The sequence below is a fragment of the Cystoisospora suis genome, assembly GCF_002600585.1.
Source record: "Cystoisospora suis strain Wien I chromosome Unknown contig_460, whole genome shotgun sequence".
NCBI classification, from domain to species: domain Eukaryota; phylum Apicomplexa; class Conoidasida; order Eucoccidiorida; family Sarcocystidae; genus Cystoisospora; species Cystoisospora suis.
Window position 1 is genome coordinate 1 of NW_027153261.1, and position 26640 is coordinate 26640.

General features: G+C 52.3%; 1 protein-coding gene across 1 annotated transcript; it reads left to right on the plus strand.

Moving 5' to 3' along the window:
• Positions 1-31: 31 nt before the first annotated feature.
• On the plus strand, positions 32-25537 carry CSUI_001160 (non-specific serine threonine protein; the record flags this gene model as incomplete). Its single annotated transcript, XM_068061366.1, has 18 exons — positions 32-109; positions 865-1367; positions 1804-5894; positions 6207-9448; positions 10394-11856; positions 12285-12519; positions 13167-13337; positions 13738-13964; positions 14715-14876; positions 15649-15754; positions 16443-16780; positions 17557-17818; positions 18574-18844; positions 19414-19579; positions 20268-20749; positions 21201-22100; positions 23014-24481; positions 25279-25537. Coding segments are annotated over 10 exons (10200 nt in total), but the record flags the coding sequence as incomplete, so codon positions are not given.
• Positions 25538-26640: the final 1103 nt, after the last annotated feature.

Consider the following 26640-nt stretch of genomic DNA (forward strand, 5'->3'; position numbering starts at 1 on the left):
GAGAGCCGAGGGCACGGCTACTGCGGGAGGAGGGGGTGGTGGGGGTGGCGGAGGAACAGTAAGAGGAGGTCGCGCTCAAGGAGAAAATGCTGCTGTTGAGTACTTTAGGGTACGTCTAGGCGCCCGGAGTCGGCTTAATGTCATAGAAGCCTCCGTTTGTATCGCATCCGCCGTATGCTATCTGTACTCGTTGGTTTTTGCCTATAGCAGACCGCCGTGAATTTCAGGTGTGCTCTCGTTGTAGTGAAGGTAGCTATCTGGTAATCATGAGCATAGATCTATTCCTTCTGGAGCCACTCAGGAGGAGAGCACTAGCGCTTCCCATGTGTGCCGCATGCGTTACTTGAGTGGCTGTCATGGGATAGGTTCTCTGCTTTCAGTGAGAACGCCGATGAGCTGAAGATGTCACGGTTCCTTTGTTAGCTGCCACTGTGCCAGGCTTCTTTCGACGGTCTACAACATTGATAGCAGATTAGCTGTGTCAGCGTTTGTTCGGCCAAATCTGCTGAGAAAGCACTGCACGAAGGGCTGCAATCAGCAGTGCAGTTCTCGTGGTGGTGTGAGTTCCATCGTTTGGACGCGAAGTTGCTTCTTTCGCTGGAGGCAGGTGTACCGTTATGCACACCTTCTTGAAATGTCGGAATGATCAGGGACTGAGGCACCTAGGTACTTCGTTTAGAGGGCAGAGAGAATTGATTGCCTGGATATTGCTAGGGGTGGCATGAGGATACAAAAGTGCAAGCTCTTTGCCGCGGTGACTGGATGATCCTTCGACGGGCGAACGCGCGTCTTTGTTCACTGGTTAATCACTCTTTCCTTTGTCGACGTGTATGGGGATGCGTTTTGCGGGTCGTTTGCTCGTAGCTCTGCGGCACAACCAAAGTAGAGGCGACGCGGATAACAGCAGCTTTAATCAGTCTCTTCTCGTTCTTCCCCACCTGCAGTCGAAGTTTTCTACGCACGGTCCTTGTGTACACTTCACTTGACCCGTTTTCTTCTAACCACGGTCAGGCTTCCGCAGCGGCGGTTGGTCAAGAAGCGCGTGAGCTTCGGAATGCCCTTGATTCCTCACCCATATCATCTCAACAAAAGACAGAAACGAAAGACGGTTCCTGGTGTGTAACAAGCAGCGGAACAGGAGGGGAAGAAGTTACGCATATGCTAGCCCCTCCTCTTCTCTCGTGTCCATACCGCATATCGTTAGGATTCCTTTTCACAAGGTTTTCACAGGAATCCGCGCAGGTGCTGCTACAACCTCTACTAGGGGAAGTAAATCAGGCAAACGCATCATCTCCAAAGCAGGTCGAAGATGCTTACATACTGACTTTACAGCACCTCATGCAACTTCAGCATACAAGAGATCTCAGGTATGTAGTCTCTATTCAGAGGATTCTATACAGTCAGCTGTGCTTGTCGGATCACTGGGAGAGTAAGTTCCTGCGTTGCAAGACAAGCGACGGTGTTCAGCGTAGAACTGTCAACAAAGTGTCACTCTACGCTTCGAAAGCGAGCGACTGAAACCCTGTGTTGCCTAGCAATGCCTTTTTGCGGATGTCCGGCTGAAGAATTCAGAACAAGACGCACCAGGTATCTGCTCCTGTTTGCTACCGGTCGTCACCGTCGCTGCTTCGGATTGCCATCGTGTGTGAGTTCTCGCGAGAAGCTTTACTGTAGAGATGACTGGAGTAGAAGAGAGAAACCGGAAAGTCTTTTCAGGCGCAGGCGCATCTGAGAGTAAGTTGGGTGAAGTCGCTTGTCGGGTGGGTGCTGGGGGGTGCAACTATTACTGAATTTTCTGTTCAGGCTTCAGGTGTGTTGTCTCCTAGCGAGGAGACCCATTGCGCCTTTTCTCCTTCCCGGCCCTAGAAAGGTCCCCGAAGAGGGCCCGCCGAGTGTGCAATCTGCTCCGGCAGCTCCTGCGCTTCCCTCGTGTACTCCCGTCGCGGGTCCATCGTCGTCATCAAGGGGATGGCTGGCCGGCGTTCGCGGAGTAGTCCGTCTATTGTTTGCCCTGAGGCAGCACCATCCCGACTTCCTTTTCAGTGATTTCTTGACAAGTGCGTTCGCCGGCAACTCCTCTGACTCTCCTCCTCCCCTCATCGAAGTCGTGTGCAGTCTAGTCGAATCTGTGGTGCAGGTGCTTCTGAGGCCCGGACTCAGCGGAGCACGAAGAAAAGAAATAGGATGGGGTTCATCGGGATTGTTTTGTGGCAGCAGTGGGGTGAGCGAAAGCGTTGATGCTTCTGGTAGTTCTTTTTCTTCCCAGCCACAGTCCTCGAGGGGTATCAGGCGACATATATACGAGGGCTTGGTGGATAGTGTAGAGTTTTTTCAGGCCGTACAGCTGCTGGTCACCTTCTTCCACTTCGTTACTTTCTCGTCGCTTCAAGGAACCGTTGATCCCTCTCTTCTTGCTCTTCTTCTCTCTCGTAAAGTATCAAGGTTCAACCGGAGCGTGAAGGGTCATGCGTCGCCGGAACTTGAGCTGGACTGTCGCGTGCTACCTGTTTCTCCGGTGGAGGAAGAGAGGGAACAGTCCGACGAAGACGTCTGGCTTCCCCCTGCTTCAGAATGTAACGGGGAGATGGGGGCTAGGCACTCGTCACCGAGGCCAGTCGGTGGTCGCGAGTCTTGTCGTCTGGAACAAATGGCTATCTCTAATGAGCACATTCATCACCAGATACTCCCCGCGACCACATACATTACCCTTCTCTCCAAGGCGAAGGCGAAAGCAAAGCAAATCCGTGCTCGTGTTCTCTTCGCACTTCTGGGGTGTCTAGCGCTTGACGCTGAAGGAGGCACCGTCCAACCCGTGGCGGCTCTGCGAGCCTTTATACCGGAGGTTGCAGTCCCGGCGCTCTCTAGTGAAGAGAAGAAGGTTATTCTTGCCTTTGTTCTGAAACGCCTCCTCGTGGCCGCGTGTGAGAGGAGACGCGACCATACGGCGGGAGAAGCTGTCAGTTCACCACTCGCGGGACAAGAGGACGTCGAGGACTTCGACTTCCCTTCTCTGGACACAGCAGCCTTTCATGTGGGGCCCGAATTCGGGGGGGACAGTTGCGAGTTTTTGTCTTTCCTGGATGACAGGAAGAAACGAGGAGCTGGGAATACACTTGAAAGCGAGGACCGCCATGTAGGAGTGACAAACGCATTTGCCGAAGCGGGGGAGACTGCACTAAGGGAGCAGGTGGCAAAAAAGAGACAGAGAGAGGAAGTATACCACCCACGTTTTCTGGCTCTTCAGTTGCAGTTCTTAGCTGTCCCGATACTCGGTGAGCTTCTTCCAAACACGCGCAGCCTGTCTGCGTTGTGTAAGTTGCCTAGCGTGACCGCCGGAGGTAATAGTATTTCTCCAAGTTTGGCCGTTGCCGGGCTGGAAGATTGCGTGCATCCCGGACCGGGACATATCTCTGGGCATTTGCCGGCGCGTGCCTCAGGCAGTACGGCAATTTCCTTTTCGGGCGATAAAGGATCGGGATCTCTCTCGCTTGGAGAGATCAGCAAGCTTCTTGCTGTCTTGGCGCGTGTTGTTGGAGCCAACTATGAGGTAGACGGAGAGCCTTCTATGTTTCCTTTTGACGTGAGAGCGGAAAGGGGACACAGGAACAATGGTGGTACCGGTGAAAGTCCGTCTTCAAAAGAGCCAGTTCTCTTCTGCAGTCTCGATGAGGCAGTTGCCATACAAGTCTTACGCATCATCGCTCTGGCTCTTCCTTTCACGGATTCGTGCGGTGCCGTTCCCTCGCGTGGTGGGGGTGACAGTGATTTGGCGAAGAAAGGTGACACAGGAGAACAAGATAGGGCGCGTGTGAGAGGAATCCTACTCAAGTTCTGTTGGGATCTTCAGCAGCCACCGCAGAAAACTCCACAGTTCTTTTTTGCGGGACAAGAGCCGGGAGGCTTTGGTAAAGGAAGTACCAGCAGCGTCGGCTTGCAGCATGTTGCACTGTATGTGCTTTCTTGTTTCGGGTGTACGTACGCTCCTACTCCCCGTCTCAATCTTCACCTGTTCTCCTCTCTTCTTCGTGCTTGCCCTTCTCCCGTTCCGGCTCTGGTCCATGACGCCCTTCTCGGCGTCTTATCATCGTTCATGCCCAAAGGACAGGGGACAGAGAACCATTTAAAGCCGCTCAGCATGTCTGTTGTTGACTCTGCACCGACCACACCTAACTCTACGAGTCTCGCCACCACTTCGTCTACTCCTCAGCCTCCTTGGCTCCGGGCGCTGATACGCGGGCTGCAAGAGATGAGGTCGGCGGTGCCTTTTTTCTTGGTGCAGCCTCTCCAGTGTATCTACTCGTGTGAAGCATTGTTCTTTCCTTATCGTCAGATCCTTATCCCGCATCTCCTCAGCATCAGCCAGCACCTCTTTCATTCTCAGAGCCCGCCCTCGTCTTCCAGTCCATCGTCATCCAGCGCGAATGCGGCGTTAGCTGTAGCAGCGGCCTCAGACCAGCGGGTCCATGTTCTGCGAATCATTGGCGTTATCCTGGGTTGGGAGCTTCGCTCGACACTCCTTCGTCTTCTTCTTCTCTCTCGTGTGTCGTCGGCAGGAATGCCTCTCATCGGCAAGTGCAGCTCTAGTGGTGGTCTGGAGGCAGGTGGAGAATCAGGGGACCAAGTACAACGTGAGAGAGAAGGGGAGAGTGGGTCTCTTCCGAAGCGTCACCGCGCAGGAGATGGCAAGAGGGGTGAAGGACGAGAGGCAGCCAGACTGGAGCGAGAATGGAATGAGGAGTGCGAAGGGGAGGTAGATGAATCCGCAGTCCGGAGGAGGGGGAACTTAGGAACGCTGATCGGAGAGGAAGAAGCAACTGATAAGGAGCGCATGTCGAGATTAGCGTTGCTTGTGCGTACAATAGAAGGAAAGGTCGTCCATTCGTACCGCCGTCTTGACCCTTCATTTGATAGGCTGAGAAAGTTTATTTGTATGAGAAAGGAGGAGCCGGCCTCGGGAGAAGTCGAAGCCTCAGCTTCAGACAAGAAAGGGGCATCTCCTAGAACGCCTGTCGACAATGACGTTTCTAGCTTGTCAGCCGCTGATTCCGCCCCCCGGTATACTGTTCCGTCAGTCTCCGACGCCCTTCTCAATCAGGCTCCGGAGCGTTTGGCTGGTGTCTGTGCAAGGCTGTCTACAGCTGAAGTGAATCAAATAGCGCTGCAGCTAGTTCGGTGTCTCACCCCTCTTCCCTACTATCTGTCCGGAGGTGTGTACACTCCCGCTCGCGCGACACGGGCCTTGAAATTACTTGGCTTGCTTCTCCAATTAAGGCATCCCGTACAAGTGCCATTAGCACTCGTGGAGCGCCTCTGTTATCAAGCCGCTCATGCGTGCGGGGTGTCATTCTGGCTCTCATATAATGCTACTTCTCCGACGCAATCCCATGCTACCGCAGCGACCAGTGGAGGCGCAGTCGCCTTCTCGCGGCTTCTTCTTCTCGTTCTCGTGTTACTACACGTCTTGGTTCAACAGCAGGGGGCAGCTTGTCCATGTGAGACATGCGCTGACTTCAGAGAAGAATCCACAAGGAAGAAGGCGGAAATCGGTGGAAGCGCTCGTGCCTCAGCCAGCCGTGCCATGGCGTGTGAGGAGGCAGGGGGCATGCCAGAAGAGGAAGGAGTGACAGACTCCGGTTCTGCGGACGCAAACGGAGTCCGAGAAGGAGATCAAACCCGCGGGTTCAAGACAGACGAGAAAGAGCAGCGCGATACACACGGGAAGACGAAGAAAAACTGTCCTTGGTTAGCTTCTCTTCCGCAGCTAGTGGAGCTCATCGTTCTGGCTGCTGGTAGCTGCATGGACGCGCGAGTGTCACTATCTCTTCAGGCGCTCGTAGCGAAGCTGGTTCTTCTGCATCCTCCACCTGCCGAACTTTTAACAGCCGCGCGAGAAGGTAAACTCCCGTTTTCCTCTGAAACTCACACCAGGGTCAAGGCAAGTTTCTTAGCTGCAGCACAGACAGCAGCTGATATGTCGTATTCTTGTTGAAAGACTCGTAGTGAAATATGGAATACTCAAACCTCAAGTATACATTCACATTGAACTAGGATCTCTTTCTCTGCTCGGCGCTGAAGCGATGAAGTATCCTTCACCGATAGTTATCTGTGGTGTTGGCTGGTTATGCCAGCGTTCACAGCGGGTTAAGTACCGTTAGCTCGGTACTTTATCGTCTTATTGAGTCGTTCTCGTTCGTTACACCTTTCAGGTCCGGCAGCCTTCGCTCGTTGGGCTGTTTCCCGTGGATTTTCACGGCTTCCTCCCCCGATCAGCTTCGCAGACCCTTGCCCGTCCCCTTGGTGGAGTCTTCCGGTTACTTTGCCACCGCCCATGTTTTCCAGAGATCAGGCTGAGGACGCACCTAAACACTCGGCCTCAGTGGGAACTGGCTCTTCATCTTCGGGACAAGGGCAGTCACCTCACGCTTCTTCAGCACAGCTGTCGAGCGGGCAACAAGCCTCGTCTACAAGCTCGCCTGTTGACTACTTTTACTACCGCCTACTGAGTTTGATTCTTGCTGGCTTTCACTGTTTCGGAGGATCTGATGGGCATCACTCTTCAAGGTCTGCTTCAGGTTATTCTATTGCTTCCACAGCCTTCTATGTGTGCGCCGCAGATCGGGCTGACACCAAAAGTCACGCTTCATCAGCTTACCCGCACTCCTCTCCACTTCCCTCCGAGTCTCCTCGTCGGATACCTGTCTCGTTTCCGGTCGCCGTTCACTTAACAGGCGCGATTGCTTCGTTAGCTGTAGTTCATTCCGGCAAAGCCTTGTGCTTACTCTCATTCCTTCTTCAGCCTGGCCTGCAAGCTCTCCAACAACTCCTTATAGCTGTCAAAGACTACAACCGGCACAGGGCCCGCGCAGATGCCCGAGGTGCTAGTCTCTCCCGGTCTCAGGCGAGCAACCCCAGTTCTCATGCAACAGGTGGAGCAAGTGTTATTTCGTCGTCTCCCCCCGTAGGGACTTCCGGTTGCCGTTCTGCTGTGCTGCCAGCCTCGGAAGTTTCCTCCTCCATGAGCGGTTCTTGCATCCAAGGGGGTGGGTTTGTAACTCAGTCGCCGCATGCAGCAGTATCAGATGAGAACTTGCCTCGGCTCCAGCAAAGCTATTCGTTGCTCCTGAGTCTCGCCACTTCTTCTCCGTCTCTTCTCAAGACGCGGAACGAGCTTGGACATTTGCTCAAACAGGTCTTCTATACTGCTGCGGGCAAGGGAGGCTGGGGAGTAGGGCAGTCAACCCCGTCGAAGAGACAACACCACGAGACGGACAAGAGACTATCACGCCACAGAGAACGAGGGAAAGAGCTTCACTACGAGGACTTTATGGGAGGCAAAGAAATTCTCGGCGCCACTTCACTCTTTGTGCTTCCTACTTTGATGGCGCTTGCTAGAGTCATGATACACCCTGCGGTCTCGATCGTGGACGTTGTACAGGGCTGGAGAAGTCGAGGACGGGAAGATGCCCGAGCAGACGGAACGGAGCGTTGGGGGGTCAAGACTAGAAAAAGTTCAGATGCTCTCAGGCCACCTAACTCGGAGTACGCGTACGAAGGCAGGCTGGGCTATTGCGACAACCAGACCAAGAGAGATCATTTACCTGTAGTAGCTTGTGAGCATTGCCATACACGAGGGAAGCAACAGCAAGGAGGTCAACGTACAGGAGCCTGTCGGTGCTGTTGTTTGAGTAGCCGGGCGTCCGCTGCTGCTGTTCGCTGCCTGCACCTTGGTGAAGCGGTTCTTGTCCAAGGTGAACAACAAGGCCTTCGCAGAAGGGGCATGAGAAGGAGGCGACTAAGGAGTGACGAGCAGAAAGAAGTGACCGGTTCAGACGATTCTCGTCCCTACGGGAGAAAGAGAAAATTGCCTTGTGAAAAAAGAGATAGCAGTGATCCCCAGGATCTCGCATCTGGGGCTACACGGAGCACCCGTAACAGGGAGACAGCTTCCCCCTCAGTGAGCTCCCCGCCTCCAGAAGATGGCTCTGTTTCATGTCCTTCTTGCCCTACGTGCTCGCTTGCTCTGTCAGACTGGCCCGAAGCCGAGGTGATGCACGCGAAACGGCTGCAAGAGGATTTGGACTCGTACGCCTCGTATGTAGATCAAGACATGACTCCAGAATGTACGCTGTGGAGTTTCCTCATGGAGGCAGATATGCAGCTGATGCGGAACCGAAGAAGACGGCGCACTCTCCAAGGCCCCCTCCAGAAATTGCCGACGCTGCGTGAAATTGTAATAGCTCTCTCGAAGTGTCCTCCGTCTCGCTGTCTCACGCGAGGAAATGAGGAGCGCATCGGCCCTAGCTTGCCAAAGACTTCTTCTGTCCTTAAGCAAGAAGAGGCAACGTCAGATCCCCAGCATGAAGCAAGCTGCAGTGGTAGTTCAGCAGAAGGTGTGGTTAGTGGGGCTGCGTCTTCACCGCAGACTTGTCAGCCAACTCCCAAGATCTCATCGGGATCGCCTGCTACGGATCTTTCGTCAAACCAGGGGCTCCAAGACATGCACACAGGCGTGGGTGTCGTGAAAAATGAGGCTCAGTCGCGGTCAGCAGCAGGCCAAGAGGGGGGAGGGAGCACTAAAGTAGAGGAAACAGAGCCTGTTTGTTCTTTCTGGGAAGGCGAATGTGGGGTTTGTACAGGAGATGTTCTGAAGAATTCAGGTCCATACTCGATTGCAGAGCTCCAGGACATTCTGGCTGCTTTAGCCCCCCTCGCAGATGCCCATGCGGTGATCGAGACTCACATCCTTCTTCATGCCTTAACCTTCCGATTAGCATGCTTCGACGCCCCAGTCGCGCGGGATTTCCATGCTGTTCATGCAGCCATTTCCGCCGCTGTCAGAGAGACTTTGTCCTTAGCTCCTGTGTCTCCAGAAAGCCGTGGTAGCGAACGAAGACAATCGTCCTTATCTTTGATTACCCAAGAGAAAGAAAGGAGAGAATCTTCGGGGGATTCTGAGGCCTCTTCTCGCACAGTAGAAGACGGAGGAACGGCTTTGGGGAAAATGAATCAGGAGAGGAACAAGCTAGAGGGAAGCGTAGAAGAGAGACGGGAGCAATTCTGTCCTTCGTGCACGGCTTCTCTCACAGCGGAAAAGCTACAAGATATTTTTCTTTCTCTTCCCCTCTTGCGGTGCCTCCTTCTTGCATCTCAGTCTCTTGTGCCAGCCATACGCCAAACAGCGCTTGACTTCCTCCATGCTCGCCTGCCGCCTTTTTGCTCGCCGAGGGCCTCTGATTCCACTCCTTTACAGGAAAGCTGTCCCCACTGTATAAGCAGGAGGGAAGGACATCTGTGGGGGGAAGATGACAGTGAGGCAAGCTTGGATAAAGCGACAGAAAGACTTCTTGTTCTTCTTCAGTTGGGCGACGCGTGGAAAGTTGTCGGAGGCCGGCCGGGTGTGCTTCAGACGATCATCACGCTTGTACTCATGGCTTCTCAGGGACTTCAGGTGAACTTCCGGATGCGGGTTGGTCGATACGTGCACGAATCTGACTCCGGATAGACAGATAGTAGATAGATAGACAGATCCCTGTGTCTCCGTGAATGTAACTACAAACGCCAGCGCCTCTCTCGAAGGGTTCAAGCATTGCACCTCACCACGTTGTTTACATCAGTGCCCGCGCACGTAGGGTGGTTTCCGCATTCAGAAACATAGCCAAAGAGCCTAGCTGACAGAAGCATGAATGTATTCACACATCCGGTATTCCCCCCAGCTTATGAAGTGATTTTGAGTATCTGCTGGGAACGCGTTCAACACGTGTCAGCCCGTGTGCGCCGGGTCGTTCACACAGCTCGGAGCTGTACCGAAGGGCTCAGTCTTTTACAGGGTGCATCACTCTACCAGGTCTTGCTGCCTGTCATGCTGACGTGGTGTCACCCGTTGCCACTCCAGCCGCGTGTGCTCTAAGGATCAGTCTCTATGTCCGGGGAAGTTTAGCTCGCGTATAGCTGTATACGTGGAAAAATACCTGTCCTTCTACGTATATTCATATATGTGTAATTGTGTAAATTTGTTTTGGTGTTAGCTGGCATCGGTAGCGGCATCCCGGGGTTGACATTCTGGGGCTTCAGACTAGCTCTAGCGAGAGAATAAAGACGGCAGCTTGAGCGCCAGGAGAAGAGAGGTCAAGGGGGGAAGGACCTCCGACTAAGACCACTGGCTGTCGTGGCTAAGTTCTTTTTCGGAGGCAAACAAGATCGCTACTTGGGGCTGTCTGATTGTAAGTTATCTGTATGTCCCGGTGCTTTCTACCACAAGGGAAGTGAAGTTTCCTACATGACCGAGTAGGAACGCAAGCTTGGCTCGCATAGATACCCACGACTAGTCGTTTCTTACGTTTCTCGTGTAGCAAATGCTGCGTCTCTGTGTCATGTCTTCGGTGTACGTACACAGCACCGGGAGTTCTTCTGTGACTCTGACACGCCACGGTTTCCTCCTCTTCTGCCGTCACTCCCTTTTTCAAATTCACGGACACCGGCTGATTCTCTGTCTTCGTTTTGTCCGAAGTCGACAGCCGTTTCCTCCCGGACAAGTAGCTCCTTCTCCAAGTGTACTTCCTCAGCTGGTACAGTTCCGTGGTTAGATGCTGCGGCAGAATGGAATTCTTATTCGGTCTTTTCTCTGGACCGTGCGTCTGCGGTCGTGGCCTCTAGGGGACGGCTGCTCTCGCCTTACATTCGAGCAGCCGCACAGATGTATGCACACATATGCAGCCCGGATAATATTCCCTTACCCTGGCTTCCTTTCCATCTCCCAGGATACGAGCGAAGGAAGACAGAAGACGAGAAGCAGGTACATTCTATATCTCAGACTGGCCGTGAAGTTCAGGAAGGAGAGGTTCTGTTGAATAGAAGCGGAACTGAGAAAAGAGTAGGAGTGACGATGACGTCGCAAACCCCTGTAGGCATGCAACAGGACGAAGGACCAAATGATGGAGTGGCGAAGAAGGACAACAAAGCAGGAACACAAGGGCAGCCGAATCGGATAGAAGGCCACAGAAGTCTCGATACTAAAGGGGGAGAGCTTCCCTTACCCCGAGCACTTCTTCTCGATTTATCGAATCAGTCGTCTGCGTTTTTTTCATGGAAGCGCGATTTCGACGCTGCAGTTCGTCTTCATGCACGCTTCATGGTCCTCTCGGCTAATCTTCTCGTCTCTCGCGTATCTTCGACTCACTTGGACCCAGCAAGACAGCATCGGGAACTGCACGAAGAGAAGGGGGGGAAACTTTTCTTCAGCTCTTCGTCCCTCTTTTACTCCCCTCTTCTCTCTGCTTCTTCTTCCTCGTTTTCTCTCTGTTTCGCTCTTCTAGACCTCGCGTTCCTTGCGCCCCGAGTGAGCACGAGTCTTTGTGGGTCCGTACTGCCTGCCCTCTGGTCCAGCGCAGGACCAACACTCCGCCGGGCACTTACGAAAGCCTTGACAGTCTTCTTAGCAAACCCAGCCCATCTCGAAATTCCCTTTCTTGTCTCCCTCCCTCCCGCTCAACAAGTCCAGCAGCATCACCACTTGCTGTCCGTACACGCGGGTTCGTCGGCGTGTGGTGGTGGGGGAGCAGGAGGAGCGGCGGTTGTTCAGCCTTTACTGGCTGCATTGCTCAAGTGCTCACCGATGCCTGCGCTTCCGGCCGACTTGCTTTGTTACCTGTCCAAGACGTACAACTGTAGGCACGAGGCTCTGCTCCTTCTTGAGCACGCGTACCTCTCTGCTTTTGCCGAGAAAGTTGCGCCCCGCGTCTCGGGAGATAAGGAGACGACGCCGTCGGGGCGGAAGACCGGGAAGTCTGCTATATCGGATACGCTACGAAGAGGGGAAAGTGGACCGACCCAGGAGGCAGGAAAGGAAGGAGAAAGAATGTAAGTGACATCCGACTTCTTGGAAACAGTACTGGAGTACACAAACGAGTATCGTAGATTCTTCAAAGCTTCAGCACAGAAGTTAGTGCGGTAACCTGCAAACAGGAGTATTGTACAGTTGAACGCGCTTGCAGTTGAGGTAGGCCCTGTTCAGGAACATGTTGAGTGCTCCGGAGTCGAGAAGGAAACTCCGTTGCTAGGGGGAGAGAGGGGGAGGCGTAGTTTCAGCTGTGTCCGTGTTTATGTGTATGTAGATTGTTGACTGAAGCAGGAGGGGTGAGATGTCGTAACCTGTCCGCTTCCTCGTGGGGCGCTGTCAGGTTCGCTTTCGTCTGCATGTCTTTCTGATACCATCCACCTGCTCACGACGCCGTGGTGTGTGTGTGCAAATTCGAGCTTCTTGTTTCTCCTCGTCCTCTCTTCTTCAGGTCACAGAAGACGGTAGATGCGCAAGGGGCTGAGAAGCACCACCACCAGCAGACTAGCGGGGACAATGCTGCTTGGGCCACTTCTGGGTCTTCGACGGAAAGTACCTGGGGAGGGGGTGAAGATGAAAGCGTGGAAGATGAAGAGCAGGATAAAGTGGTCGACGACTTTGATGATGATGAGGCCGACGAAAATTGGCAGCTTAACAGTGGTGCAGTTGCCCGCCAAGCGGCGGTGGTGAGAATATCACTCTCGGCGAGTAGAGAAGATAAACGGACTTGCATATGTTGCTTACCCGTAGGCGATCCTGTGTGTGTGTTCACTATAGCTTTCACGTCACTTTCTATAACGCCTTGTTTTGCCGAGTTCGTCGGCGGCCTCTCGTAAAAGCTTCTGCTTCTCACTGTCGTTTCTCAGCGCGTTGCTGGGCCAGGGAGCAGGTGCGACCTTCCAACAGATAAGCTGGGCGTCAGCTTACCAGGTGTCCCTGACGCACAGCAGCGGTTGGCTTGCTACAGTGGTGAGGGGTGACTGACACCTGCGCATGTAGTTCGCTGTTTCCGTATGAATATTACCAAACAGCTGTAGTCAGGGAGACGGCCGTACTTTTAGCCTGAGGTGCCAGAAAATGACAGAAGTACCGCACCTTCCACCACGTGTCTGTCAGGCTGGACGGTGGAAGCTGTAAGCTCGTGGCAAGTGTCAGGGACGCATGAGGTGAGACGTGTAGTTCGGAATGAAACTGCAGTTTCGTACTTGGTGTTGCTCTCCCTCCCTCGCCTTTTGACGTGGGCACTTGCGTCTCCTTGCAGCCGGAGTCTCAGCATCTCTTTGCAGTAGTTGGTCTCAGAATTTCCTTGTTACCATCTGTCTGTGCATCACAGTATCTGCGCGAGCTGTATGGGCAGCTGGAGGAGCCGGACTATGAAGCAGGGGTGATAGCATCTCGACTAGCGACAGTGGAAGGCACCGCGGCTCTTGCTTTACTGCAACATGGGTTCTATAATCAGGCAAAAAACAAGATTGTAGACGCAATGAAGACTGTTGCTTCGCCGGTAAGGTACCTCTTGGTAGAGCTGACGCTTCTTTTCAGCAGTGTCTCCGCGGGTCCTAAATATATGCAGGTCTTACTGAAACTTTGTGTTCTGCATCTCCTCTCCTCGGAGCCCCTGCGCATCTGTGAGCGCACTCCTCCCTCATCAGAATAGCGTTATTTTACGCGTGATTCAGCCGCAGTACTCAAAGGCACGAATATTCGTTTTCGTGCTCCTCTGTTCGAAGACATCGACTGTATGTACTTTACGCCTAGCGTTTGTGATATACCGGAATACATGTGGCATTATGTGTACTCGACTGCGTAAGGCGTATCACTACTTCCTTCCGTGCCGCCTAGGAGCGTGTGAGGGGCGGTTCTTTCAAACATCTTCCGTGTTGTTTGTCTCCTGTGTTCCGCAGAATTCAGATATAAAAGACGAAGAGCAGAAGGAGGAAGTTTTCTGGTGGCATGCATGTTGGCTGTCGACAACGAAGCAGTTGAATCAGTGGAACTCTTTGAACGAATTCGCTAAAGCCATCGGGCCTGAAACTTCTTTAGCTCTCGACTGTGCCTCAAAGCTTCAGCACTGGGATCTACTGGATCACCTCGTTGACACGTTCGGCATTCATTCGCCTTATACAAAGCTGTGTCAGGCAAGTCTGCCTTTAGCCCCAGGTCGTCGTTTCTTTTGGTTGTTTTGTTCACAACACACAAATGCTGAGAAAAAACGCTCTATGACTCATTCCAGTAGAGAAGACCTGTTGCGTTTGTACGCTTAGTGCCAGTAGTTACGAGAACGCTTACAAAATTCAGACGCTGTCAGTCAGGCAGCCGCCACATTATCACATTTTTTTTCCTCCGGGGTATGCGTCTTCGAGGCAGTACTGGGGAAGGGGGTGGCTCCGTTGCTCTCTTCGTAGGTGACCTCCTTCACGATCCTCTGAGATGGAGAAGAACGTCTTATTTGCATTGATCCATTCGCAATTTTATTTTTTGATTTAATTTTTACTGCTTTAACCATAAAATAGATTCTAGAATCTTTTCTAGAATGGAACCGAGTTGGAGATACACGGAGTTGTACAAACAAAGTTAAAGGGATCAAGGGTGTCCTTCTCGTTGGACGCGGGTTTAGAGCCATTGACAAAGTAATCCATGGGTGCCGCGCGCGACTCAAGTAGTTGCAGTGTGTGAACGCATTTGCTTGCTGCGCGCAAGTCCAGCTAAAGGCGTTTTGCCGGTGTTTCAGATGGTGATTGTTTCTCCAAAGGAAGCTCCTCGGCTGTGTAAGGGGCCTCTGTGACGGGTGTATAGATCCAACTCAGTGGGCTTGCCTTCCATGAATCCATGAGTCTACGCACACGGAGTGAGCACAATGGAATGTGTCATGTCATTTCAGGCTTACCAGGCTCTTCATGAGGTTGTGTATCCTAGCAGCAGCACCCGAAGTCAGCCGGATATGGTCCAGTGGAATCAGACTGAGAAATTGCAGGAGATGGATAGAAGATGCTGCGAAGGCCAGCGTCTTCTGCTCTCCTCGTGGCGGCAGCTCCCGTCTGTTGTAAGAGAAACTCCCTTGTCTCATTGTAAAACCCCCTACGAGTTCCATATATATGTAGATATGTATATATCTATAGCTTGGCCGCACCTGTAGGCCTGCTTGCTTTCAACGCATACATTCTTAGTTTATGTGTCCACAACGTGGGAAACTTCATCGCTTCCTCTTCGCTGCACCCCCCGACCTACCGTGTGGATGATTTTTTTCGCTTTTTGCCTCTGCGCATGTTCATTAGTTGCGATCTTTCTGGTAGTAACCGTGTCTTGATCTGCATAGTCGTTTCTTTCCTTGGTTTTCCTCAGCAGCGTACATGTATCTGTGTAAACTTGTTTTGCACATTGCGCACCCTGTTTTCGCTGTGACGATCTCACGTTGAGGAGCTCTTTCATTTCCCATGCCTCTGTTCTCTCGCTTCTATACTTCCCGTCCTGTCCCTGCAACCAGGTGACGTCTTTCGGAGTGGTGGCTTTGAATCAGATTCTGTTTGGCGTTTTTGCCTCAGTGTAGCAACTCACTAAGGACATAGGTAACGAAGCGTAGAGACACTGTAGAGACACTTCAAGCTGGAATGTTGAAACTTTGCTTAGTGTCAGGGGGTGCAGTCTGCTTATTGCATATGTGCTCGTGTAAGAGAGAAGAAGCTGTTTACCGTGGGGGAGTACTGTGTCTTCATTACCCATTTCCCAAGTGAATTGCTAGCGCTTTCAAGTCTCTCGCCAGCCACATCCGTGGTCCCCTGCACTGGTCGGCTCTCCGTCGTCTGTTCTCTTCTCAGTTTACAGATGCACATGTCGCGTTGCTAGTGCAGTTTCAGCTGTACGTTGAACTCCTTGAAGGCTACCACCTTATTGTACACCTCACTCGCAAGCTTCAGAAAGGCGGTAGGCTCCGGCTCACAGAGGCTTTTTTTCACCTGGAGTTTTGTCGGTCACGTTTTCCTTCAACACATAACCTTCTGATTATACATCAGTGGCTCTACCATTGAGCTACATCAGCAAAAAAAATTTGTTCTCGAATAAACAGTCAAACACTCCGCTATCTGGACGTGAGCACGCAGGAGTCCGTGTACTATAGGTAGAGAGCCGTGCGTCCTATCTGGTAGAGTTCCTAATATGTTTCTAAACAAGGCAGAACGAAACTGCTCAGCTAAAAAGTGATCTGAGTACGGAGAGAGAGAGAGCAGATACGTCAGCGACTAAAATTTTGGTCCGCGAGCAAGTCCGCGCGCGTAGCAGTGTAAAACTAGCAAGCTGAAACAGATCTCGGAGTGTTGGTGAATACATCTCGAGGCGGTGCACTTTCTATGGTAGTCCCAGGTATCCGATATAAACGCCCCGCTTACTTCTTTTTCCTTTTCATCACCATTCCACTGTCCCTCCCTTCTTTTATGTCCTGTTTCTTTGTCTAGTGCGTGTGTGTACGCACGAGAATTTCTTCTGCTCTATGTGACGAAAAACGCGCAGGACTCCGTGTTTTTCGTCTCAACGTTTAGTACACGCCTGTCAGTAACCTTTTCTTCTTTTTTTGAGACTGCACGCGTTTCCGCGTTTTCTCGTGTTTTTTCTGCAGGCGAGTATCCGATGGCCCGCACGACTTTGAACAGCTGGAGGGAACGACTCCCCAATACCTGGGATAACATCGGGTGTTGGAACGATCTTTTTGTGTGGCGTAATTTCATCTTTAGCATCGTGCAAACCACTCTCAGCGCCTCCCCGGTCCTTACAGCGTCTCAGAAGGCTGTCTGGCCCGCATACGTCCAGGATATGCCTTGGACCATGCTCAAGTTTGTCTCGATTGCTCGGTCCCCTAACCGACTGCGTGAAGTATCCTTGGCGCTTCTTATGAAGCTCGATAATCTCCCTGCTATGAAGAATCCAGCCTATGCCACGGAGCTGTTCATTGCTATGGTAGGTGTCTCGCCTTTTAAGAGAGGCAGCGCAGATAGACGGTAGATGAAATAGACTAGGTCCTTTTCTCCATTTGATTTGAGCGTACCTCTTCGTCTTTGGCGTTAGTACGGCATCTCCCTTCTAGGGCGCATACCTTGGCCGTGACACAGCAACCGGGTTAGGATGGCTGAGATGAGAGTTCTGTGGCCTTGTTGAGGAGGTTTGCGCGCATGGGGTGAAAGAAGGTTTTCACCAGATTCTCCGCGTACAATATCCCGTCATTCAGAAGAAGAGACGTAAGCACGAAGATTGCGACTAACAGCACTTTTGGTTTCAAAAGGATGGAATTAACGGTCACGATGTCCTGTCTGAAGCATATTATATGCAGCAATTTTGACCCCCAGTCCACCGGATGCTTTTTCTTGCAGCATTTCCATCCTTTCATCCTCGATTCTATCCTGTTGTGTGTGTGGTGATTTTCGCGGCCGTTTCGACAGAGGTCTTTTTTCTATCGTTTTTTCCTTGATGTTTGTCGTTATCCCATTCTCTTCTCTGAGTCCCTGGTTAGGACGTTCCTCGGCTAGTGCCCCGCCCGCGGATGTCCAGTTTCTTCGTTCATAAAATGCGATGGCTTCTCTGGCCTTGCTGTTACTATGTACGAAACCCATGCTTTCTCAATTCGCAGTCGCAGCGGACTGGAGATTGTCTTTTCTGTCGGGGAATATTGTCGTTGCCCGTTCTCGGCCGACTGAACTATTCTTTGGTAATCCCTGTCTTTTTCTTTTCGTCTCCAGACGGAAAAGGCCAAGTTATGTCTCGATGATCCAGCGCAGTATGCTACAGGACTCCAGCTACTGAATTCGCTGGACTTTGACCTTCCCTCTCCTTCGGCTGTCTCCTCCGCTTTTGCGTCGCCTCTCATGCTGTGCCCCGACCCTCAGCAGCAACAGCAACTCGATGCACAGAAGCTTCAGCTTCTGCGTCTCAAAGCCATCACGATGTTTCGCTTGTACGCTCAGAAAGAATACCGTCCTTTTCATGGCATCACGCGTGAAGGTAAGGTACCCGCTTATGCTTGGTGTTGACCAGTTAATGAAGGGAGGGACACGCAGCAAATGCATCTTCAGCACCGTGCGTCTCCATAGACTGCTGTCCATGTACCCGTACAGAGAACAGATATATTTACTTCCATATAGTTCGATATGACCCAGTACATAGCCGCTTGCATTTCTTTCGTACCTGTCTTACGTGACACTGATAGAGCGAAAAGGCTGGTCTGCCTGTTTGCAGTCTGGGCTTCGTGCCATTTCAAGCCTGTTTACACGTTGTGCCTCAGCGCCATAGCTAACCGACCAACTCGCTTTAGGTTTCTTTCAATGCTGTGGACCTTCGGTGACTTCGCGTTGATGCGGATCATAGCTCCTTAGCGGCACGGGACCCGGCACATCGACAACCTTGGGACCGAGCTTCGAATTGCTCCGTTCGTTCTCCCGGGGGAAGCGTAACTGATAAACGCTTGCCGTTCTACTTGTCTTCGTTGTAGTGATGGGAGACTGCATTAGAATTGAATTTCATTGCCTAACCAGGCTACCTATCAAACTAATCTTCCTCGTGGTTTCTTTACCGGGCTCAGCTTGTGTTCGAAGCTGAGTCTCTCGACCGACGCTATGATGCACGGAAAGGCATCACACAAGGTTGCGCCCCCTGGTCACACCGGTCGAATCTTGTTTATGATTTCACGGCAACAACGAAATGGACAGGAGTGTAGAAAGACTTATGTTTCTGACTCTTTTTCTGAACTGTATTTGCAGGACTTCTTTCAGGTGCTGACTCATTGCTGAAGTGCGTTTTAGCGGTGCAGCCCCTCTACGGAGCTGCATGGTTAACATGGGCTAAGATGAATGACCAGCTATATTCTCTTCTCAAGGATGCTTCCCCTGATTCACCAAGTCCGTTGTATCAACGGCCACCACAGCGGCAGGGGCAGGAAGGGACTGAGGGCGAACGCGAACGAGAAAGCGACCCACTTCTCCAGCATTTGGTTTCAGCAGTAGTCGGTTATCTCATGAACATGCAGCTCCGGTAATGTCCCCAGTTTTCGAGCTACAAACAGCATACCAGGCTTTTCTTTGGTCGATATTTCCCAGGCACGAGCATTTACTATTTCACAGAAGGTGCACGAGGGGGGAAGAGGGGGAAACTAACAGACTTGTCGTCAGGAGGAATGTTCCAGTCGCGGTGCCAGAAGTGCAGGGTGCTCAACTTACCAGCGGTATTTTCTTACCACCGCAGGTTTGGGTCAGTAGGTGTGTTGTATTTGCCGGACTGATACGTAGGTATTCCCTCAGTTATCCCACCAGGGGTCTCTCTTTCTGTGAGACCGCCTGTGTTTCCGCATAGCTTTCAGTCTAGATCAGACTTCAAAGCCTCAGAATGGGAACCTATCTGTTTGAATTCAGCATGCCATGCAGATGGCAGCTTGCTATTCTCTGACCTTACGTCGCTGTACGGCTGTGCATGCGTGCAACAAGGGAGAGTGAATGTCTGTAGATGGGGTGTTGAGGGTCCGCAAAACTGCGCACGTGTATTTTCGTAGGAGTGCGGCTTTCAAGACATTGAAGTCCGCATCTATTCTGATCAATGCTGTGCAGACCTGGGAAAGGCCGTCCGTACCTTTCACGCGTACTGTGGCTCCTCTCGTACGACAGAGGGCCTGACCGGCCACTCGCTCGCGCATTCCGACAAATTGCTCCTTATTGCCCAATCCGGTGTTTCTTACCGTGGCTGCCGCAGCTTCTCAGCGGTCTGGATCGACCGGTAAGAGCGGAAGGGCAAGTATGAGAAGGGTGAGGGAAGACTACAGGGTTTTCTCTCAAAATCTTTCACGTACTAAGGCACAAGGTAGATACGCTCACAGTCGTCTGAGTGAACGCGGAGGCGTACACCCCCAAGTAAGAATAGGGATCGCCTCAACTCTGTCCAGCAGCGGGCAGCGTGGGTTCAGTCCGATGTCTCAAGTGCTGACGGCTCCATAGAACCACATCTTTCTTGTCTAACTTGTGATTAGAGGACGGACAAAGAAAGCAACCTCAGAGGGTCGTCGGAGGGAAACTTCTAGGAAGCGGCGAGAAAGCATGCAGCATCTTTCGTTCTAGGGGCGGACGCTTTTGATCAGTACTTCGGTGTTACAACGGGAATGGGAGACAAGGTGCTCAGGAAGGATTCGTCGCGGTCGCGAGCGAGAGTGTAACGCTTTTTCGCCCTTCTAAACCTGTGCAGCTTCCCACATTTCCAGTATGGGGGAGAGTTGTCCGTCATCACCTCCTACCATACTTTGCGAAAAGTTTTGTCTTTTGGGTAGTATGGTAGTTGTGTCTTCCTCCGTGCTGCAGCGGTCCGTTGTGATGGGTTTCGCCCTCCTTCTTTTCTTTAAGTGGCGTAGTGATCTGCCGGCCAGTCAAATTTCGGAGTAGTTCTGTGATGTCTTGTACTTGTCGGTCAATAGGAAGCACCAGAGATGAATGCCATCTTGTACCTACTCCTGCTCCAGCTTCCCCAAGCTGTTTACTTCGACATCCGGACAGCGTACATGGAAAGACGAGAACTGCAAGCACAGCAGCAGAGTTCGTCTGCCTCTTCCATTCCCACCTCGTCCTCTAATGCTGTCCAGCCTCCACCGTCACCGTCTTCATCTGCACCGGGGACGTCCGGGTTTACAACAGGCACTGTTAGTCAGGGAACTCCTTTAGCGTACTTGAGTCGTCTTATGTCTCTCTTTCGGACCTCGTTCACGCCGCAATGCGTTGCTCTAGAACATCTTGCAGAAGAATTTGTCACCCAGGCAAAGCCATCAGCCATTGACGAGGTACTCTGCGCCGTTCGAACACTGTTCCAGCAGTGTGTCGAAATCGGGCACGCGCATACCCGCTTACCCCCGGTGGCCGCTCACTTCCTCAGGGTTAACATCCTAGCGCGGTACCGAGCCAGGTGAGTGAGTTAGAAGATTGCCAGCATTGGAAATAGTATTTTGTGGTGCACCGCGAAATGGCTGTTGGGACGGGTAGTGTTTATTACGCTTCTGTTGTTTCCATACAAGTCGGACAAGAATGAAACGTGTTCGCGCGCCCTTCAGCTCTACTGGCTTCGAAGCCTCGTAAGACAGAGGACGGTCTGCTGCCTGGTGTCAGTGCCTAGTTGCGGGAATGCAGTCCTCCATTTCGATGTGGGAAACAGATGCTCAACAAGCCCGTGTTGCTTCTTATTGTTTATACAACCGGGAGAGCATCACGAGTTTATTCTGTGCTGTGGAAACAATGTGGAAGGATGAAAGTACTCGGCGACGTATCGTCGGCGGTGAGTGCAGGCGCCCTGTCCGTCAGGTGCCAGCGTGTAGCTCCACCGGCATGACTGTGCTTGTCCGTCGTCTTTGGATCTCCAGATATGGGCAGAACTCAAGCAGTACGTCGGAGTTCCTGAGAGTTTCTAACAGGAGCCGCGGTTCTCGAAATCCCACGGGCAGCAGCTCTACCGAGACAGCAGCTCGTCGACTCATGGAGGCTTTGTGGCCGCATTTTGAAAGAGACTTTGCATGTGATTCGAACAGCGCTTCATCTTCGTTAGATTTGTCGGAGGTTATCGTAAAGCTCAAGAAGTGGAAGGACTTGCTCACGCGACGGACTCAGTTACTCCAAGGATCCGGTGCAACACCTTTAGAAGAAGTTTCTTATTCGCTTTGCGACCTCTTCCTTCGTGTTAACGTTAGGCTTGAAGTGCCAGGCCAGCTGTGGAAGGCTCTCGGCGCCTCTGCGGCGTTCGGCGGAGGCAGCGGTGGGGGGGTATTGGGTGGAAGTGATGGAGGCTTGTGGGGTGGATTATCTAGCGAACCGACTATAGTTCTTTCCGGCCAATCTCAGAGCAGCTTCAAAAGCCAGCAGCAGGCAGGAAGCTCTGATTCCAGCGGGCCAAGCAGCGAAACTTCCAGCGGGGGAAAGGGAGGAGGAGGCGCGACAGGAGGAGGAGGAGATGGCAGAACCAAAGCGGCTGCAGGAAGTGTGGGGGGAGATGAGGATCGTTCTTCCACTTCGTCTTTCTTCTCAACTTACCACCATCATTATCAACCCGTTTCCTTGCATGCGTCTTCACAGACTGTGTTTATTGAGGGTTTCTCAAGTGAGACTTCCACCGCGACCAGGTCTCATTACACACTCAAACGGTTAGGCTTTGTGGGGAGCAACGGAAACACGTACTACTTCGTTGTTCAGCCCTACAGCTCTCAGCACCAAAGAAGCGAGCAGCGCATGCTACAACTCCTCATGCTCATCAATCACTTCCTCTTCAAGTAAGTTGGTTATGTGGAAGGATGTACCATCCCCCCTATGGTGTTGTAAAGGCGTATTCTGGGAGGTGGCTCCGAGAAATTTTCGCGTATTCATTCCTGTTCAGAACAACTTCAGGAGAATATTGGAACCTGTGCGTGGTCCCGTGCGGACGTCTAAATGGATCAGTGAGAAAAGAGGATCCGAGAGCTTGCTCCGGGCGAAGCCGCGGCTTGCTGTTTCTATCAAGCCGTCTGAAGAAAAAGAGGACTCTTTTTGTGTGCCTTTCTTTGTGAGTCTGCATGCTCCCGTTGTATGCAGCCTTGTTCGTCCATGTATTTTTACAGACGTAGGTATCCTACTTGCTCCAGCGGCTATGTAAGCGGTTCAATGCTAAAGAAAAACGTGCGTTTTCTCTCTTGAGACTGTTTTTGTACAAAGCGCAAGACACGGAGCGCGTCCACGGGCGAGGGCTCAGGTCGCTGTGCTTTTGTGTTTCTAACGTCCGTGTATATATGTTACTTCAGAGAGCCCCTAGTATGTGAAACCAGTGAAAACCGGCGCGTAGTTAAAGAAGGGGGTACGTGGGTGACCCTGCCTCTACATACTCGGTTGCTGTGAGATCGGCTTCGCTTACTCGTGGCTGCCGGTCTTGTCAGGAGCTGGTGGACGCTTGTAGCGAGAGCGGTTGGCTCTTTATTTCAGCCGGTAGCGCAGTAGTTTATATGGACAGAATAAGCATGCACCTGACAGACAAGCCTTCCTCTCTTCACGAGCTGGCGTGCAACACCAAGTTCTCTTTTTCTTCTCCCTAAGGATAATGCAAGGATGCGAGTTTGAAGGGAAACTTCAAGCTCGCATCTTTGTGGGAGGAAGAGATGAAGAAACAAAATAACGGTACACTCCTATGTCTGTCGTACCCACTCTCTTTTCCAGATTCAAAGATACCTGTGGCAGGGGTCTAGCGTTCACCCTCAATGTGCAAGTCCCTGTGCACCCCCGCTGTCGGCTGATGGAAGACTCTCCAACTTTACTGACGCTTCATGAAATCCTTCAAGAAGTTGCAGCATCTGGTTCGGACGCTTGTCTTGTGGACGTCGACATGCCTCTTCTGCTTCACCGGCAACTCATCCGGCTGCGACTTCACAAATTGCTCACGGAAAAGGCAAGGGACCTCCATCGGAAAGGAGTAACGGCGTTTCCCCAGATACTGAAACCGTACTTGTTTCCGCAGGAAAGTGCACAAGTTTCACAGTCAAGCAGCGGGCCGGCGGAGAATCATGACGAAGCTCCCGTTGCCGCAGAGCAAGCGACACGAGGAGGAAGTAATGAAGGGCAAGCCGCTCTTTCTCGTGGAGCAAGGCATGAGGAGAGAAAAGCCGAAGGCATGAATTTGCCAGTGGGTGAGTCGCGGGATGCCGACGGTGGGGAGGGTGTGCGTCCGATGTACGCAGCGGGACAAGGTGGTGGCGCTGGAGAGACAGAAAGCGAAACAGGAGGAGAAGAAAGGTGGAGACAAGGAGAGAGTTCGGGGCAAACGCTGAATGCAGAGAGTGGTGGAAATGGAAACGCTGCTGTCACAACCCGGCAGCAAGAAGGAGATGGAGGGGAGGGAAAGAGTACCAGGGGATCTGGAGACGGAGCAGATGCAGATGGAGAGGCCGAGAGTGAGAAGGAAAACAAGGAAAACGGGCGTATTACAGCGTGGTACCACGAGACACTCCGTAACTGCCAGGTGCAAGCCTCTCAAGACGCGTACGATGATCTCTGTGAATTAGTGAGCTCAGACGTCCTGAGAAGTTTCGTCCACGCGCTGCTGCAGAATAAAGACGAACTGTTTGTCTTTCGCAAGCGGTTTACCCAGAGCGTAGGCATGCTCGGACTCCTCAACTATGTCCTTTCAATGGCAGACATCAACCCGTCCAAGCTCCTCCTTTGTACAGAGACTGGGTTGCTCTCGCAACTGGAATTGAAACCGTCCTATAATGCCACCACTCTCTCCCTCGATTTCGTGGAACGCGTTCCTTTCCGACTTACGCGAAACATCGAGTCTCTTGTTGGGCCGTTCGGGCGGCTTGGCGTCCTGCCAGGAGTGATGCTGTCCCTGGTCCGCTGTTTGCGCAAACACCAGGACCATTTGGCGAGCGCACTGTGTCTCTTCATTCGAGATGATATCACTGCGCTTCACAGCCAGAGGCGGCAGAACGCGAATACTCCCACTGAAGGAGCAAAAAAGGCTGGAGCGTCTTCACCTGCTCAAGTGCAAGCACTGAAGGAAATCACTGAAGCTAATGTCCGTCGGATTCTTGATGCTGTCGAAAGAATCGAGGGGGCCGCGGCTGCCGCTGCAGAGACTGCCAAGGTCGGTGCTGTCGGAGACGCAGCGTCTTCGGCGGCGGATCGGGTAAGGAACTGAAAAAGTTTCCGCGTTTGCGGGTGCTGCCGGGATACGACAACAAGCGTGGAATCGGGTGTAATCACTTTCAGTTCCTACACTTGAAGTGACGACGAGTCTAGCTGAAAATGCCCATAAAAGAGTCTTTGCTCGTGAAGACGCCGACATGAACTGAAGTACGGCTTCCTGTGACAGCTGTTGTCAGTGAGTCAGCAATCAACTTGGACGACAGGGAAGAGTTCGTGATAGGCGAAAGGGCTACCTTGGGAACGTGACCATACACCGCAGAAAAATGGTGTCCGCGTTTCTCATTCCACACGGTCAAGCAAGCGTCGCCGGACTACTAGGGGTTTTTCCGGAAGAGTTAGCAAGGCACGAAGTACAAGAGAAAGTCACGATGTGAAGGCCGCCATGTGGCTGTAACCGGCTTTGGCATGTTTACATCACTTTATTTCAGGAGTATGTGGGAATGGGGGCGTGACGGAGTATTGGCAAGTGAGAGCGATCGCGTAACAGATAGGTCCAATAGATCTGTTTTTGAAATCGGTTTCTCCCTAGGTGTGTCTGCCGCTATGGCTGGAGCAGTCCTTCCCGTGAGAGCTTTGTCTCGCCGTCGTAGAGTGGGGTCAGTTGTCTCGTTTACTTCTCAATGTGTCAAGCTCCGAATGAGTCGCATGACTCAACGCGCCGGCATATCGTGTACATTTTTTTGCACTTGAAAGCGCTGAGAGGACGCCCCTCGCTTTGGAGTGACGAGTGTTGGAGCATCATCCAGTTGTCTTTGTTGCCTTTTCTTTGTTTTTCAGGAAGATCCGTCCATCAATCATCACGTCATCATTCTTCTGAGCATTGCTACAAAGAAGGAGTTTCTGGCCATGATGAAGCCCACTTGGCAGGCGTGGTTCTAGGCTGTACAGATGCGTGAATGCTGTCGAACGTGTCTGACCGTGATCGGTAATCTTGGCACGGGGTCCGCTCGCGCTTAGCTTGTTTGCGGCTCGGGAGCTAGACCAGACTATACAGTCGTTCCTCACTGAGACCGCTTCACTTTTCTAATCTAGTGCCACTCAATTACAGGACGAACATGTTGAAGGGGGAACACCTGTTACGGTGCTCCTCTTTGCCATCCTCCGAGCGCGGCTTCTTCACCCATAGCAACCTCAGAAACGTAAGAAGCAGCCGAAGTGTCACTTGTATCTGAGCATACAGGGTCTGGAGAACAGCAGTGTTCTGACCCTTGGCCGCGACAAGTAACAAGAGGTCGCTACCTGCGCATTCTTCCCCCGTGTATCCACATGCCCACGTATGGCACCTGTTCGCACCACTGTGCCGTAAGATTCACTCTTGCTGTCGGAGAGATACCAGATGACGAGACATCTTTCTGGTAACATGGGGCACCGGATTGGTGAGCACGCCCTCGCCGTACGTCTTTATTGCAGGCAGGCTCCACAACTGAAGATCCTCTTTCCAGAGAAGACAATTCAACACTCGCACACACACCTGTTGCCGCGAATAGGGGTATCTGCCGAGGCGCCCCCTCGTAGGTGCGACTTCTGCGACGATGGTCCGGAGCCTGAAGACAGCCAAACACGTTAAGGCGGTGTCACCGCAGTCGGAGAAATCGAAAGAACCAGTCTCTTGAGGAAAATTTGTCTGTTGCGCGGATCCGATTGCCTCGTAGAAAGAAAGGAGAACTCTTCTTCAGCAAGGTGAACACTGCGTTGCGTTTTTTAGTGATGTTTGAAAGGTATTTATGGGGGCGCAGACGCACACATGTATTGAGATGAGCGACCGTAACCATTCGGGGATTCTACTCAAAAGCTTCACAGTTCGCGGTCTCACCGTCTACTTGCATACGTTAGACAACGCACGGCGATTGTGTGACCGCTTGGCGCAGGACGTTTCCGAGTCACCAAGCTTGACTGACAGGCGACCCACGCGACTGCCGTACGCACCCCGGCCCGTTCTCTTCAACTAATCGACTAACTCATTGGCCAGTAGCGCACCATTCTCGCTCTCCGTACACCATGCTAGAACAGAGGTGGCAGGAGACACGACATCTGCGCAGTTGGGTACTTCCCAGGCAGTTTCGTTTTTAGGGTGTACATACGTGAACAGAATGGTCACACCAGAACTGGCGGGCGGTCGCCTCCCTCGCAGTGGAAAGG